Here is a 17,778-nt window from a genome sequence, read left to right as displayed (position 1 = left end):
ATATCTTTTATCCTTTAACAGATGTTTAATGTCTTTTTTTTAAAATTGTGAACATCATAAGCATTTTTTTAACACGCAAACCATTTCCAATGTCAGCTACTCTATTACAAAAAAAGATCATTTCATAAAGATTATTATCAAGATTGTGGTTATTGATCACCCTAATTCAACTTTCAGGACACCATTCATCGAGAAGTTCTCTTTAGAGATTGAGACAGTGTACTACAACGACGCAGGTACGCAGGATAATGTCTTCAACCTCACAAAGTCTGATCTATCCAACAGAATTGTTGGTAAGTCATATAGACTCTTATTTCATTTATAAGTATGTTTTCCATGTTTCTCCTATATGTTATACACTGGGTTTCTTTTAAGTACCTTGATTTGAAGAGGGATTATCATGATAAGTGTAGCAAAAATTTTGTTATTTTAAAAGGTTATGAAATTTATTAAAGTTTCATGCAGTTTGCTAATTATTATTATTTTGGTGTTTTATTCATTTGAAACGTCAAATGTGAGTTATTATTAATTTTAATTTTTATAATTCTGATAGGAAACGAATGATGATTATACCACTGAATATATGTCAGTTATAATGCTTGTAAACACTGATTAACTTGTAGTCGATCATGAAAGAAACTGAGGAACATGACTTTTATTTTTATAATATTTTTATAACCGCAGCAATAGTCAAATCGCACTATATTATTCTTTATCTCGATTATTCGTTATCTTTGTAAACTTTGGATTGTCAGAATTTCTTGTATATAACGGGCAGGAGTAGCCAAGTCAATAGGAGGTTTGAAGAGAAGTCGTAAATGTGATTTAAGTAGTTACTTGGATTAGTTTAGTGTTTCTGTTACTGTTGGCATTCAAATAAACGTTCAACCAAGTTTGCGTTCGAAGCAGTTGTGTTCATCTATCGGAAATCTTTAACCTACGGAATTACGATAACTTGATGATAACTTAATGATTGTTGGAAGCTACAACACTAGTGTTGGAAATATAGAGATCATTGAAGTTAAAACATTGATGTTGGTAGTTAGGCGCGTCAAATTGTTACAACAATATTTGTACTGGCATAATAAAACAGTCAGATTGTTGTTCATAATGTTACAGATGTTTGTTCTGTAGATTAATGTTCTAGCGATTATTGTTTCTCCTCTATCTTCACTCACCTTGAAATCTCATTCTGATGATGGCCTTTTAACGTATTTATTTATGCTTCTTATTTATTATCATTCTTATTTTTTTAATGTCGTTTTTTTTCTTCATCACTGTTGTCGTATTTATGTTGTCACCACCGTCATCATCACAACAACATAGACACTTAACAGGCTCCATCATCATCGTTATCATCATGCCATTATCTTCATCACTAGACTGAGTATATAGATATAGTAGTAAATGCTATCACCAGACATAGTTATAATAACAGACACCACCATCATCACCAGACTACATAGATATAGTAACAGACGTCATCTCCAGTGGGGACTACCAACCGGAAGAGGATCCTACTAAATTTGTTTCAGAAAAAACTGGTCGCGGACCGCTGAATGAAAACTGGCGAGAAGAGTACGCAGGCGCCATGGAAAATAATGATGTGCGTGACGGCTCGATGAATAAAAAAACTATAATGTGCGCTTACAAGCTGTGCAAGGTCGAGTTCAAATACTGGGGTATGCAGACAAAAATTGAAAGATTCATCCATGACGTTGGTGAGTGGTTTTGATTGATTGTAGGTAAATGAAATGAATTTGAGGAATGGATGGATGACTGATTGAATGAATGAAGGTATGAAGAAGAAAATGAACGAGATATTTAGAGAAGAATTTTCTTATTATTTTCAAACTGGATTTGCATGCAGCTTTGAGAAAGACCATGTTGAGGGCGCACAAGCAAGCCTGGTGTTGGCAGGATGAATACCATGGACTCACAATGGCTGATATAAGGTGATTGTCTTTGTTATTGTTGCTCCTGCTGTTGTTAATTTTTGTTGCTGCTACTGGTGTTTCGTTATTTTCTGTTGCTTTTATTATTATTATTATCATATTATATTTGTTATTATTAGTAGTAGTAATATTAATAATATTAATATTGGTAATAGTGGCAATAATGCTAATAATAACATTAGTAAAATTTTAAAATTAAGACGTTTAGAGTTAGAAACTCAACAAAAGTTGAAAGAGAAAATGGCTGGATGTCAGGAGAAACAGGGAGAAGGGGAGGAGGAGGAAGGAGTGGAGAGAGAAGAAGAAAGCTGTGAAGGCGAGAAGAGAGATCAAATGAAAGGAGCACAAAAAAGCGCTGTCCAGGAAGGTCTACTATTCTTTTTCGTTCATTTGTTGCTTATTATTTGTTTTGTTGCTACTTTTTATAGTGATGCATAATTCTTGTTATTTATTTCATGTTGAGGTAGGTTTTTTTCTGCTTTACATTGTTGTATTGTTAATAAAGTATGTGTTTAAAATGGTTCTCCCCAGGAGATTTTATTTTGGTCGGTCGGCATCAAAAAGTCATTTGAGTTATTTATGTTAAAATTATAACAATAAAATTAATTGTGCTAAAAATGATGATTAAAATGAGGTATGGTGATGGTGATTAAAATGAGGAGGAGGAGGAGGCGGGGTAAGGATGAAAACGAAAAGTTATGATGATGATGAAAAAGAGGATTAATGATGGTGGTTGTGGGTTATAATACGTTCGGCCAGTACGAGTGCATAACGTACACCATCTCCCAACACGACCAAAGGTGCATTACTGTGGACACCTAACTCCTTCTGGGCTAGACGCATTTTGTTCTTTATAGGACTCACAAGTAGCCCGAGTCAAAATATAAATAAATATATATTATATTAAAATGTATGTCCTACAATACTATTTCTAACCATCATTAACATCATCATCATAATAATAATAATAATAGTAATAATCACAATCATATATTTCGTCATCATCAACAACACCATCTCTATCTGCAGCTCCAAAGCACTTGGGAAGAAACACGCCATCTTTTAAGAAATCCTCATTCATATCCTTCACATCCAGTGCCAATGGTGATGTGCTCGTTATTATTATTTGTGATAGTTTAATTCATTAATTACTTTGTTCAATTAGTTGATAATTCATGTCTTATGTCTTGGTTTACTGACTGACTGACTGACTGACTGACTGACTGACTGACTGACTGACTGACTGACTGACTGACTGACTGACTGACTGACTGACTGACTGACTGACTGACTGACTGACTGACTGACTGACTGACTGACTGACTGACTGACTGACTGACTGACTGACTGACTGACTGACTGACTGACTGACTGACTGACTGACTGACTGACTGACTGACTGACTGACTGACTGACTGACTGATTTATTGTTTGCGTGAATTGCAATTTCAAGACCTTCAAACAATTGAGAGGCTTCAACATTCGAGCTCTGAAGAGGAGGATGAATATTTTGATGCTGATGAAGGTAGCTTTGTGGTTGGTGATAATGATTGCGGTAATAATGATGATTATGATGATGATGATTGTGAGGATAATTGTGATTGTGGTGATGGTTGTATTGATGTTGCTTAAATAACAGCGGTAAGTTTCAAGATTTTAAGATTATAATTTTATAAATGACTGAATGACAACAATACTAAAAGTTAATTAACATTATTATTACTATTAAATATGGTTAACATCTTTTATTTTTGTCTGAATAAAAACATGCTGTAAAAATAAAATTGAAATAAAATAATAAATATTAATTAAAATGAAATAAAATTTGTTACAATATGTTCTACGTAGCTCGTCATCCGAAAAGAATGAGTACAAAGAGATTAGATTAGTTTTAAGTAATTCTATCGATCGATATTCCTATCTCAATAAACAGAATAAAATGACAATATTACAGAGTTAATGAGGTTAGTTCAAAATTTATTAGATCAGACGATGTTGATTAGTGATAGATTGAGACAATTTAAAAACCAGGAGAGAATTTCAAAAGTGTTAATTATTTTTGATTTTTTTGCTAAAAAGACCAATTAAATGCTAGGGGCCGCTTAAGAACGATTTCGACTAGGGAACAAACTGTGATAACAAGGTTGTACAAATGCTTAGTAAGACTACACTTAGAATGCTGTCTTTTACAGCGTGATTCTATTGGAGATTTGTTCTACACCATTCTTTTATGTCGTTTGCCCATTCTTTGTGTGACTGCTCTTTGTTATTTATGACTTAATATTCCAAATACCAAAGTTTTCAGTTTTCTTTCATTTTTAGTTCGTCAGATGTGTCCAAAAAGCCTTAGTTTTCTTTGAATTGTCTTTTACGCGATCTGAATCCCACGTAATGTTGCTTACCAAATAAGTGAACTTTTTCAACTCGTTTTTATACAGCTTCTACTTCATTCTTTATCATTTCACCCGCTACTTTTTTCATTACCAGGACTCTTGTTTTTTAACCGGTTAACTGTTTGTTTCATCTCATCTTTTACTTCTGCTCATTTATCACATAATCAGCAGTGTCTGTCTACAACATGCAAGTAGACAAATTTATCCACGTTGATCAGTTTATGGTCATCAATAATTATTTTTGGCTTTCTAGCTATTGAATTTATAGAAGGCTAATGCAGGGCTTTGATCTTTTTTGTGTTAATGATGAGACTTGAATGTTTGCAAGCCCTGGCAAAAAGGGAGGGACCTGCTTTTCAACAGATCAGCTTTACAAAGCATCATCAATCGTTAGCAAATGGCATTTTCCTTATGTAATCATATTTGATTTAAGTCTTTGCCTTTAATCTGCTCACATTGAATGCTCCTTTTTCAGTTCAATATCTGGTATAAACTTCAACACAACTGTTAATGTTATGGTGTTAGTGATGGTTGTTGTTGCCCCTTCCCTTCACTAACCTGTTAGTGATGGTGATTATTGATGTTATTGTATTTGTGATAATGATGATTATAATGATGGCAGATAAAGTTTTTCGTGACTGCCCAACAAGCTTAAAATAACGGCATTGTATGAATAACTCTTCAGATTTTATCTCCAAAAAAAGTTTTCTCCAAACTGTGGATGACTCCTCATCGTCGTCATCATCACCGACACTCGCTCCAAAAAATTTGACCTCATTTCTCGAGTCTGGAAATTCTGAAGTGCTATTTATACTACTGCATGGAGGTTTTTGTTTTTTATATTTTTATTGTTGTTTTCAGTTGAGGTTTTAGAGGTAAAAAAAAAGAAAATTACATTGCTGATAAAGTTTTAATGAAATAGTTTTTATAAATATAAATAAATTGATTTTTGAAGGTAGCGCCGTTGATTCATTGGACAAAGGAATTTTTTCAAAAATGAATGACCTTTCAACTTTGAACTCGACTTTTGAGCAGATAATTAGATCAAGATACTCTTCCATGATTGGTCGGATATTTATAGAGTTGGTGCCATGTCCTAACTTATGTGCCAGGCCTATACAGTTATTATCAATGTTAGCAGGATTTTAGTTGAGCCTTGATATATTTGTTAATTATACAAATGATATAAAAATAACACTCATGATCTTAGTGATTGTATAATATTGTTGAATGATTGTTGAATGATGACATCGTGGGAACATCTGTTTACTGTCATAAATGATTTTTCTAAAGTTTTTTTTGTGAAAATTGAGATAATATTTTTTGCAATGCCAATTTTTTTAATTGTTCAGCAACAAAATTACTATTTTAATAATTGACTTATCTATAAACACTTGAAGATTGAATCCTTTGGCATCCAGCTCGTTTTTCAAATCAATACAAGAACGAGGCGACAACAACAATACAACAAGAACGACTACGTACACAGCTTTATCAACAACCGACAACTCTAATGATGATGATGATTTTTTCATGGTCAACAGCAAAGTACCATTAAATTCCATTGTTCTATTTGGAATCAACTGTCCGTTATATACGTCCTCACTTGAACAGGTCAGTGTTATATGTTATTATTATCATTATTAGTAATAGTAGTAGTAGTAGCAGTAGTATTTTAATTGTCATTATTTATATCATCATCATCCTCAGTTTCTCATTATTACGAAATGAAGAGTTGCCCTACATTAAAAAATTCCTCATAAAAATGTAAACAGATCAGTATGATAGTGAACACAGATTAGGACTGAGAGGTGAGAGATGTTTTGAACAGAATAGAGATTAATGAGAGATTTGTTAGTAAGGCAGACTTGGTAGGGTTGAAATAAGATTAAGAAACAAACCTCACTGATGTGTGTAGTTCTTTTGTCGCAGTTCTGAAGTATAAAGGATTTAAGTTTTTTTATTTCTTAGGTGAAGGACGCAGTCAACTATTGCTACAATAAATTCTGTCAACAATCATTTGCTAGAACTGGCGCGAAATTCAATGGACAAGTACAGTTTTTGATTTTTTATTATTTATTTTATTTTATTGATTATTGTGATTATATTCATTGGTTATTTTATTGGCTATGCATTGTGGTTTTGATATGCATTGTGGTTTGTTAAAGAACTGCTTTTAGCCGTGTGTCACAGTCTATTAAATTCAGCTTTCTAGCTTTCACGTGTGGTTCAATTTTTGAAGCCAGCAAACATTATTTTTCAATTCAAATATTTATGTTTGTGTGTGTGTGTATATATATATATATATATATATATATATATATATATATATATATATATATATATATAATTGATATAATTGTTAAGAAATATCACTGCATTTTCAGCTTTCTTCAGTCAGTTTCTGGTTCACTTTATCAATATTTTATATCGTATTTTTATCATTGTTTTATAATTTATTTTTATAGAAAACAAACCTTTTAACTACTTTATATTCTTTTTTATCTTTTGCAGAAAAAACTGTTTTTCGGTAATCCTTTACCATTTCCAATGTAGTATGTCATCAGCTGGAGATATATGAGAAAATAAAGGGGCACGAGCAACTAAACGAGCAGCAGAGTTAAAAGCTTTACTTAAAGGATAGAGTATAGAGTCAGGAAGACCATAGTAGAGCGAGTTACAATAATCAATCCTAGATAAGACTAACGAAGTAACAAGAAGGGGAAGAGTAGGATCGTCAAGAAAAGGCTGAAGTTTTTTTATTCTACGTAGATGAAAGTAAGAACTTCTAGCAACACTGTTAATCTGAGAAGAAAGAGACATACTAGAATCAAAGATGAAGCCTGGACTACGAAACTTGTGAGAAACATCAAAAGTTGTATAAGATAATTGGAGGAATAGTAATAGAGTGTTTAGATTTATCAAAACAAATTGATTCAAATTTAGATGGATTAATTTTAAGACACATACCGTCAGACCAAGCGATGATTGAAGAAAGACATAGAGATAGATTATGAAGAACACTATTGAGATTAGATGGAGAAAAAGAAGTATAAATATAAGAATCATCAGCATATAGTTGACAAGTGAAAGAAAAATTATTAATAATACGAGGTAGTTCAGAAGTACAGAATATAAATAGAAGAGGGCCAAAGATAGAACCCTTAGGTACTCCGAAAGTAAGAATAGAGGAGTTAGAAGTAGAATTATTGAGAACAACATAAGAAAAACGATTACAGAGATAAGAAGAAAACCAAGATAGACAAGAATCAGTAATATTAAAAGAAAGCAGCCTCAAGAGAATAGTATGATCAACAGTATCAAAAGCAGAGGAAAAGTCAAGAGCAAGAAGATGAGTAAGATTACTATTGTCACTAGAGAGAAAGGATATCGTTATGTATTTTGAGACTTGTATTTCTTAATATTCTTTCATCCGTTTCATATGACGTGGACATAAAGTTTTTGTAATATTTTATTTTATTATTATTTCTAGTGGTCCGGCTCCTGTTATCTTTTTGCTCTCGTTTTAAGATTATCAAATCAATGAGTGATTTATATATCTATATATAAATATGTAATTGGGATATATGTTTTGATCAACAACAATTTGTTGTCATGAATAATGCCTCGTTTCAAATTATTATGTTGCAGCTAATAAATATCTTCAGTAAACTAATTTTTATCATATAAATTTGAAAATGGATAGGTTTGCATAATGGCCGACAGCGTAGGTTCCATATACGCGTATGACCTCTTGACCTCATCTTCCACTGCAAACAATTTTACTAGTCAGATCAGTTCACCTACCTTGCCTGCACACTCAGCCAATAATAACAACGGCACCAATGACGAAAAGTTGCAAACATCGGGAAATCAACAAGTGGAGTTTCATGATTTTCATTCCGATATTTTCATCTCAATGTACGATCTCAACACTGCCAGTGACAACAGCAGTAACACAAGTGATAACAAAACTCTGAATAATAACAAAAATTGTAGCAATAACGACCCCAACAACAGAAAGACGTCCTCATCGACGTCTCCATCTGCTTCACAATTCACTCGCAACTCATCTCTCCCAACAGTTAAATCATCCTCCACTACATCTCCCCATCAACAAGCATCAACAGCAGCGGTTGGCCATGTTGTAGCAGGAATGAAAGGTTTAAATTTCGAGGTGGATGAGGTGTTCCTCTTTGGTTCACCACTGGGTATGGTCCTGGCATACAGGATGCACACGGGCATATACAAAGCAGGTATTTCTATATACGTTTTGTTTCATGCAAAAGAAATTGTCTACTTTTTTTGCAGAACTATTCAAAGTTGCATTATTTATGTATTAATATTACAATATCATCAATATATTATCTTCACATCATAACAACTAATGCAACAACTTATCGTTTCACAAAACCACTGCTGTAACGTATCACCTTAACATCACCACTCATCATCACCGCATATTATCACCATACATCATGACATTATAACATGATTATTTATGCAGTTATTTATGTATTAATATTACAATATCATCAATATATTATCTTCACATCATAACAACTAATGCAACAACTTATCGTTTCACAAAACCACTGCTGTAACGTATCACCTTAACACCACCACTCATCATCACCGCATATTATCACCATACATCATGACATTATAACATGATTATCACAGCCCAGCCACCAAAACCCACATGCAATCAGCTGTACAACATCTTCTACCCTTCCGATCCGTGCGCCTTTCGCATCGAACCCCTGGTCGACCTCAAGTTCAAGGTCATTGAACCGATCAAGCTAAAAAAGTACAATAAGTTCTCATATGGCGAAAGTGTAGCTGTTCATTTGGGTGAGAAAAATAAAAGATAGAAAAAATAAATTAGTGAATTCAACTAGTTACTAGATCATTTAAAATGTTTATTAACGTATAACTGGTGAGTTAAAAAATAAGCAACAACTATTTTTAATCGGTAAGATGGAAGAATATAACTAAATTAAAAATACAAAATATTATCTACCCAAAATAGGTAATTTAATAACTTCTTTTAAAATTTCATTGGCAGTCGAAACTATTCACAATTTTCCTGACGTTTTTGGTGACGTAATATCCGGCAATGACGTAATGAATGATGATGACTCATCAGCCTACGAGGTTCCTATTGGTCGACCAAGATACGGCAGTCAGATGTCTGATCAGCTGATTTTAAACAGCAGTCACGTAGAGGCAGGTTGGTGTTTGTGGTTTGTATGTTTGTTCGTTTGCTGAAAGATTGTTTGATTAGTTGAGTTGTTCCTTTGAATGCTTTGTTGATTGGTTGAATGACTGACGGCTGATTAATTCTTAGTCGATTTAGTGAATGGTTTGATGATCGATGAAATGGAAGTGATTGAGTGATTAATCAATGCAACATTGGCTGGTTAGTTGGCTGGCACACTCTTTAAACCTCTTTGTCGAGCGCCGCTTTGTCGAGGCCCCTTCTGCCTCAAGTTTAAAACTCAGACATACACAAATATAAGTCCCAATGGCATTAAACTGTATCCACGCTGCTCTGCGTGCTCCTGGGCAAAAGAGTCACCGCTTACAACTCACCACATTGGAATTTATGTTTGTATTTGTCTAAATTTGAATCTATGTATGAGGCATAACAAAAATACATGATGCCTGAGAAGGCGCTCCACAAAAAATGTTTACAAGTATTGTATTTCAGGAAGGATGTGCACGATAGAAAAAACAAACCCGAAATACTAAGCACTAGAAAAGTCTTAAATAGACGCGTTCCATAACGGGGTAACACCTACGAACGCCGATAATAATAATGATTATATTTTTTTCTTCTTAGGTCCCCATTGATCCGCCACTGCGTATACCGTATATTATCAAGAGTAATAATAACGGTTATGTATGTTGTATATATTGAATTATGTATATACAAAATGTGGAGGTCGATGGTCGCCAATGTCCTGAAAGTATAAGACAGGAGAAATGTAAAGAAGAATAACAACAATTATGTATGATACATAGATTCACCTTTTTGGTTGATAGTAAAGCTCTTTCACCTAGCAGGGATATAACTACTATAACCGTCATTATCCTTGTAATAATTGTCATCATCATAATTATCGTCATCGTATTTACCCGCGAAGTGTCGGCAAATTGGTGGGGCGTCAAAAGGCTAGACTACTGCATCTACTGTCCCGAGGCACTCCAGAACTTTCCTTCACATTCACTTCCGCACATTCTTCACTCAAGTTTTTGGGAGTCTTGTGATCTTGTAGCATTTATTCTTAGACAGGTTGGATAACTAATGAATATTTTTTTGTTAATGAATATATCATTAAATGAATAACTGTGTCGGCATAAAATATTTATGCTTGTTCACTTGCCAGAACTAACCACCGTCCATCTCATTAACACTAGGTACTAAGACAAGATTGTTTATCGCTTGAAGAGACAATTCATTCATCGACGATTCATTCATGCAGCACTGCAAGACAATCTTCCACACAACCTGCTCCACATTCTCACTTTACTAACAAAGAAAAGTGGCTCAAGAAGAGAACTCAATTGAAAGTCAGAGTACGTAAATTCTCAGTCTTGCATTTTGGCTTACCATGGAGCATTTTTGTAAATAATTACTAATGTAATTTTAGTTTAAGATTATATAATGTTAATGTATTTTAATATATATATCCACAAGTACGTGAGTATATAAAGGGTTAGTATATAAAGAGGTGAGGGTGAGTATATAAAGAGAACTCAATTGAAAGTCAGAGTACGTAAATTCTCAGTCTTGCATTTTGGCTTACCATGGAGCATTTTTGTAAATAATTACTAATGTAATTTTAGTTTAGGATTATATAATGTTAATGTATTTTAATATATATATCCACAAGTACGTGAGTATATAAAGGGGTGAGAATTTCCGCTACCGCAGGTATGGTTGGCCAGTACGAGTATGTAAAGTACGCCCCACCTGCAGAAGCAGGACGGAAATTTTCACCCCCTCCACATATATATATATATATATATATATATATATATATATATATATATATATATATATATATTTAGGAACGAGGTTTTCAGAAATGCAAATTTCATTGAAATTGTTTGCCCATTTTGCATTAATTAACTTCTTTATAAGACATTCAACGAGGCGGTATTGTTTGAGTTCATATTTATCTAAAACTGGAATAAAGCTAACAGCGCTGTTTCGGCGTAATGCCATCTTCAGAGCCTAAATATTGTTTAAACATATAATTTAATTAAAATAAATGTCTAATGTAAAATGTGAAAATATAGAAAATAAAATATGTATTAAATTGTGAAATAAATTAACCTTGTTGTAAATATCAATAATTATATAAATAAAATAATGTAATTTAAATAAAATGTTTAGTAAAATAATTAAAATATAGAAATTTTATAAAAGTTTTAACATGGTTGAAAAACGTTGAAAAAATGTCTTATAAAGAAGTTAATTAATGCAAAATGGGCAAACAATTTCAATGAAATTTGCATTTATATAAATATATTATATATATATATATATATATATATATATATATATATATATATATATATATATATATATATATTTCACATATTTATATATATACCACATGTATGCGTGTTTGTGTGTGTTTTCTCATTCATTACCACTTTGACCAACCAACCAGAATTTGGCGCCAAATCACCGAGCTAATGACGTCATAGTCCTTGAAAGTCGACCTCAGTTGTTGGCAGCAAGATTCATGTACGGTCCACTCGATGTCGTATCACTCTCTGGGGAAAAGGTTGGTTAGTTGGTCAATTGGTTTGTTGGCTAGTTGGTTGGATAGATGGCTGGCTGCTTGAATGGTTGGTTTATTGATCAGTCGGTTGGTTGGTTTGGAAATGTACTATCTTATAGTCAGTGAACAATGAATGGGTAGGAAAAACATCTCACCATTTATTCAACATTTATTAATTTATTCAGTTAATAACTTAACATTATAAACAAATTTCACATGCAATAAAATAATTCTATCCCACCAATATTTAGTGTAAATGATAAATGATTCTTGCTAGGTGGACATCAGCGTGACAGTGAGAGGTCAAGAGGAACATCTGTCTACAGAATTGACGGATCAAAATGGAAGAATAGTCTACCACATCCCTGAACATAAAAAGTTATCTGCCGGACTTTATTCTGTCAACATGACAGTTAGGTTGGTGGTTAGAAAATCCCATTTGTTATTTTTTGTAATTTTTTTCGAACAGTCAATGATTTGAAAATTTAAATTCCAAAAGTTGGAAGAATAATCTATGGTCGGCAAAACCTCCCGAGCATTAGTATTCTTAAATATAGCGTAGATTTCTGTGAACCAACCTAAAAAAAATGTATTTATTGTTTTTATTTTCTTTTTATTTAGATTAGATGCAAGTAAGTGGCGATAAACATCACAATCGTTAACACTTGCTCTCTCGCAATAACTTTCTTATTGGTTCTTCATGTAATATTCATCATTCAGAGTTGATCAGTCGTCAGCATCATTTTACATGGTTGTCCTCCCAGCTCGAACAGAAGTAGTTGTCTTCAGTATTGATGGAAGCTTCACTGCCAGTGTCTCAATCATGGGAAGGGATCCAAAGGTCAAACCTGGAGCTGTCGATGTTGTCAGGTTTGTTTGTGAAAGAATGGATTATACGCAAAACTTGGTTTAGAAGTAGAAATAAATAAGAAATAAAATAATATTTTATAATCCTGCCGGTTTCGATTGTTCAAAAAATAATTTAATTTGTCAACATGGTCATCATCATAGATTTCAAAAATATTTACAGGTGTTATCATGAAAGAGGCTATCTGATCATTTACATTACTGCCCGTCCCGACATGCAGCACAGAAGAGTTACCAAATGGTTAGCTCGACACAATTTTCCTCACGGCCTCGTCTGGTTTGCCGATGGACTGAGCGCAGAACCACTCAAGCAAAAGGCATCCAATCTACGACAACTTGTTAGGGAGGTCAGTAAAAATAAGAAATTCTCAAAATAATTTTGTTGTTAAGAAACGTCATTTGAGAAATTTCTTTATTTTAGGCGGAGTTAGTCATCTCTGCAGCTTATGGCTCCAACAAAGACGTCCCTGTTTACCAGTCTATTGGATTACAACCAAATCAGATATTCGTCGTCGGCAAAGTATCCAAAAAAAATAAAAAAGAAGCTACGGTATAGCTTCTTCAGTTACATTTGCATATATTAAAAGATATTTCTTTGAGTTATAAATTTGCGTTATTCTTTAATATTATGTTAAATCGTTGACGTTAATTTAAGTTAATGTTACGTCGATGTTTTGTGATGCAGGTGATATCTAATGGGTACGCGTCACATTTGACCGACCTCTTGTCATGGTCCGTAAACCTGAAACAGGTCAACCAGAAACTTACATTCAGAACTGGCAGTTTCCAGTTGAAATGCCACAACACTCATCAACAGCACCTGCAGATAGGCACACCAGGCAGTCAGAAATCGGTCAAAGTGCTTCAGGTTGTTCCAGAAAGTGACAGTTACCAAGACACCATCACCAGCATGAGACGGTTCCACACTGGCAGAGGTGGCGCCGACAACAATGATGCAGTTTTCATGAATTGATGACAGCAGGCAGCATAAGTTTTGATAATCATTATGAAAGTGATTTTAAGAAAAAAAACCATGGCAACTGAAGGTTGCAAATTATAATTTATTTTTTGTTGTCGTAATTTGTGATATATGTGATTTTCAATAAATAGTTCAAGTTCACTGATGCAATGCTGGTGAAACCAGTAGCATCAACTCGTTATCGTTCCGTCATACTAATAGGTTATGATGTTTTCGATGTGATTTATCAACTTGACAAAGTATTTTTACAATTTATATTTTTTTGTTGTTGTTTTATACATCGCCAGTAATAATACATGTACAAACAATCGTCACAACCGCCGCAATGTGTTTCCCTCCATTATTTCACATGTAAATTCAATTACGAGTCACCAAAAATTAATTGAACATAATTTCAGGTGGCAGCACTTGATTTGGAGCAAATTAGTATTTACCGAGTAACTTGCTGGGCACGCATACAAATCAAGCTTTACCGCTAAAGTTCACCGCTATCTACATTGTAATTATATTGAAATAACGAAGTACTCGTTCGTTTTTGCCCATTCTAGTCCTTCTTGGTTTATAAGTTTTATGGAAATATTAATATCCACGGTCATAATTAATCTAAAATTAAAGTATATTTCGCAGAATAAATTATAATAAGACATTTTACTTTATTCTAGGGTTTTTTTTTACCTTGCTTTCGTTTTCCGTGTCATTCGTGATTTTGTATAATAGGTCACGATTTAATTTTTATGCCGTTTGTATTCATTTATTATTTACCATCCGTTTATCTACCCCAACAACTAATTGCACAAAATTAATAAACCTATTTAAGTTTTTCTAGTGCGACATAGTTTTAATTTTCAAGGAATCTTCACTCTTTTTCACCTCTATCCGTTACTCGCAGCGTTTAATGAAGATCAAACCGCAACGAAGAAATACAAAATGTCTCCTGGCAATAATGCTCTAAACGATAAATTATATCATTATTAAAATTATCTTGCACGTGGCACCGTACGCTTGGGCTCAGTTAAATAATATTCACTCCAACCGACTGCTTTCTGTTCGCCATCCTGCACGTTGTTATGTTAACATCTTTTTTTTATTATTGCCGCTTGTTATATTTTATGTACAGTTTTTCAAAATTATTTTTATCGATATGTCAAACTTCTTGTTAATGTGCTCGTTACGTTATACGTTAAATGATGTAGGTTTATTTTTCCCAAAAGAAACGTACGCATGATCTGTTTTAGATGTGTAAAATACTTTATTGTAAAAATGAAATAAGTACCCATCTCATATTAAATGCTATTATGTCTAAACAATTTTTCTTTTTGCAAATGCACCAAATGCATTCCTAACGTTAAAAAATCAAAGAATTAATACAACAGAAAAGCACGAGACTTCACGCAGACGGTATAAAAAGCATTCGCGATGTTACTCATGCACATTTCATAACGTACATCATCATAAATACTAATCTTTCATTTGTAAATATAGGGGGAAATGTTCATGCTTCAAAAAATAAAGTGCCAACAATGTAAGTCATTTGAGTATTGTCAACTGTCAAACGTGCCTATTGCAATTTATGCTGCTGTAACTACCACACAATTTGCACAATGACCGTTAGAGTTTTAAAGTTATCATTAACAGAAATATTGAGAAATATAATAGAGTGCATCTATCTCCGCATCATCAGAAAAATGACTTCAATAAAATATCCTGTGATTCATTTGAAAAGTACACGGTACTTCTTCTGAATGTCATCACATCATTTCATTAAATGTTGTACCCAGGCAATTTCGATTTATCACTCAATAAACAGACAATAATATAAAACAAAGACATCAAGAAATTCAATTTAGCCAAATCTCTTGTGATACTGTTGTCAACATTGGTTAGCACAGCGCGAAAGCTTCTTTCAATTGGAAATGCTAAAAATATAGTTAGCAAAGGCAAAAAAAATAAAATGTTATAATTAGCAGCGAGAACTATAAAAATAATGTATGGGAGAAATAAGAGTGCTACAAATAAAGCATATGAACCCGTCTTGCCTATAAGAATAGCTAGAGTTACTATACCTGCTTCCTTATCAGAATTCATATCTCGAGTGTTATTGGCGTGGAGTATGGCTTCTGTGTTGAGGGCGATTGGTACAGCATGTAACATTGGAAATAAACTCAATGGACCGCCCTGAGCCAAGTATGCAAACAAAACTGTGAGTGGACCAAATGTAAGAAAAATTAATAAATCTCCTAACGCCAAATATTTTAAGCCTAAGCCTCCAGTGTAAAGAAAACTGCTTGAGAGCCCTCCGAAATATAACAATGCTAGATGAGGTACTGGTGCAGGTGATATGTGACATAAAACTAAAAATCCCAAACAACCAAATATATAACAAATGGCACCCATGGTCGAAACATCATTGGGGCTCAATAAATGATCAACCAGTGTTCTGTCATCACTTTTCTTCTGGCTATCTATTCCTTTAACATAATCATAATAAGTGTTTACTAAGTTACCAGCTGCATGTACTGACAGTGCACACATAGACGTGATCACAAAAATGAATATGTCAAATTTATTGCTGTACTTGTAATAGAGACATGCACCTAAAGAAACTGGACACAGGGAAGCTGTTAAAGACCACAACCTTAGAGCTATCAAATATGGTGATAATTTTTTTAAAATTGACTTGGGAATTTTTGTGACTAAAAAATTCTGAACGCCGTTGGAATGAATTGTTTGAGATTTGATGCACTTGTTTGTTTGTCCACCTTGTGTTTGGTTGGACTCTAACAAATGTGAACTTGATCCTGATTCAACCATTGATTACCTGAACTGAAACTATCAAAAATTTATTATAAGATAATCATAAATCTTATCAAATTAATTAATTATTTTATTAATTTGAAACATAATATAATATAATAAAAATAATAAAATGTTTGTAATAAAAACTGCCAAAAAATTATAAAGATAAAATAAAACTGTTAGACTTTTCAAACAATGTTATTTATTAATTATTAATATACTTTTCCTTCTAAAAATGTTAATAATTAAGTTTAGTTAGCTCATAATAAAAATTCAAATAGAATTAAATTTGAAATAAAATTTGATTTTTTTATTGATTTCAGTACTTACATTATTTAGTTTTTTAGTAATAACATTATTATTTAGTAATTTACTACAAATAGAATTAGCAGAATATTAAAAAATGATATTTGAAAAAAAAAATGTAAATATTCTAACAAATGAGCTAAATAAGTCTAAATTAAATTCTACTTCTACCTGTGAAAACGAAATCAGAACAGAACATCACATCATAAGAAATGATGCAAGAAGTGAAATATCAATATTCAACAAAACACCATGTACACTGTACAGTGAGGTTGAATGAAGAATGATGATGATCAATCGCAATTAATCCGCTTTTCCTATTATATTTAATAATAGTTATCAATATTAACAATAGTAATATTTAATATTAACAAATAGTTATTAATTATTCTTCATTGAACATTGTTTGATTTACTTTACTTACCTACAAAACTAAAGCTAAACTAAATTTTTTAGAGTCTAAAAAAACGGTTTGACGCCATAATTTTTTTTAAAATCATACATTTTATCAATTTTATCAAAATACTTTTAAGTGTACGTCCTATTATTAGCCATCGCCTTTAACTTTAATCAATTAAAAAAAATTAAAGCTTTTAGAGAGCACACAGACTGGGAAACCATGTTTAAAAATTAAAAGTGAACCTACAAGATAATTTAGCAATGACATAACTATATATTGGCTC

General features: G+C 32.7%; 2 protein-coding genes across 2 annotated transcripts in view; one reads left to right on the top strand and one right to left on the bottom strand.

Annotated features, from left to right (window-relative positions):
• Nucleotides 1-13,987, top strand: part of HELRODRAFT_67527 (hypothetical protein) — a gene marked incomplete at both ends in the record, with an annotated part of 27,301 nt that extends 13,314 nt beyond the window's left edge. Inside the window, 20 exons of the mRNA XM_009026857.1 lie at nucleotides 178-293; nucleotides 1,458-1,721; nucleotides 1,871-1,955; nucleotides 2,081-2,322; nucleotides 2,721-2,801; nucleotides 3,409-3,540; nucleotides 4,660-4,737; nucleotides 5,034-5,174; nucleotides 5,304-5,481; nucleotides 8,075-8,604; nucleotides 9,032-9,202; nucleotides 9,417-9,449; nucleotides 10,402-10,646; nucleotides 10,805-10,930; nucleotides 12,034-12,150; nucleotides 12,425-12,564; nucleotides 12,868-13,017; nucleotides 13,178-13,361; nucleotides 13,436-13,564; nucleotides 13,700-13,987. Coding sequence (XP_009025105.1) covers nucleotides 178-293; nucleotides 1,458-1,721; nucleotides 1,871-1,955; nucleotides 2,081-2,322; nucleotides 2,721-2,801; nucleotides 3,409-3,540; nucleotides 4,660-4,737; nucleotides 5,034-5,174; nucleotides 5,304-5,481; nucleotides 8,075-8,604; nucleotides 9,032-9,202; nucleotides 9,417-9,449; nucleotides 10,402-10,646; nucleotides 10,805-10,930; nucleotides 12,034-12,150; nucleotides 12,425-12,564; nucleotides 12,868-13,017; nucleotides 13,178-13,361; nucleotides 13,436-13,564; nucleotides 13,700-13,987 — 3,430 coding nt within the window. The remainder of the gene's footprint in view (nucleotides 1-177; nucleotides 294-1,457; nucleotides 1,722-1,870; nucleotides 1,956-2,080; nucleotides 2,323-2,720; nucleotides 2,802-3,408; nucleotides 3,541-4,659; nucleotides 4,738-5,033; nucleotides 5,175-5,303; nucleotides 5,482-8,074; nucleotides 8,605-9,031; nucleotides 9,203-9,416; nucleotides 9,450-10,401; nucleotides 10,647-10,804; nucleotides 10,931-12,033; nucleotides 12,151-12,424; nucleotides 12,565-12,867; nucleotides 13,018-13,177; nucleotides 13,362-13,435; nucleotides 13,565-13,699) is intronic.
• Nucleotides 13,988-15,754: 1,767 nt separating this feature from the next.
• HELRODRAFT_67701 (hypothetical protein) lies at nucleotides 15,755-16,804 on the bottom strand (the record flags this gene model as incomplete). The annotated part of the gene is made up of 1 exon (XM_009026877.1): nucleotides 15,755-16,804. The coding sequence occupies one exon, from the start codon at nucleotides 16,802-16,804 to the stop codon at nucleotides 15,755-15,757; it is 1,050 nt and encodes a 349-aa protein (XP_009025125.1).
• Nucleotides 16,805-17,778: the final 974 nt, after the last annotated feature.

The sequence above is a fragment of the Helobdella robusta genome (genome assembly GCF_000326865.2).
Source record: "Helobdella robusta unplaced genomic scaffold HELROscaffold_5, whole genome shotgun sequence".
Classification (NCBI taxonomy): domain Eukaryota; kingdom Metazoa; phylum Annelida; class Clitellata; order Rhynchobdellida; family Glossiphoniidae; genus Helobdella; species Helobdella robusta.
This window is presented reverse-complemented; position numbering and strand designations above follow the sequence as displayed.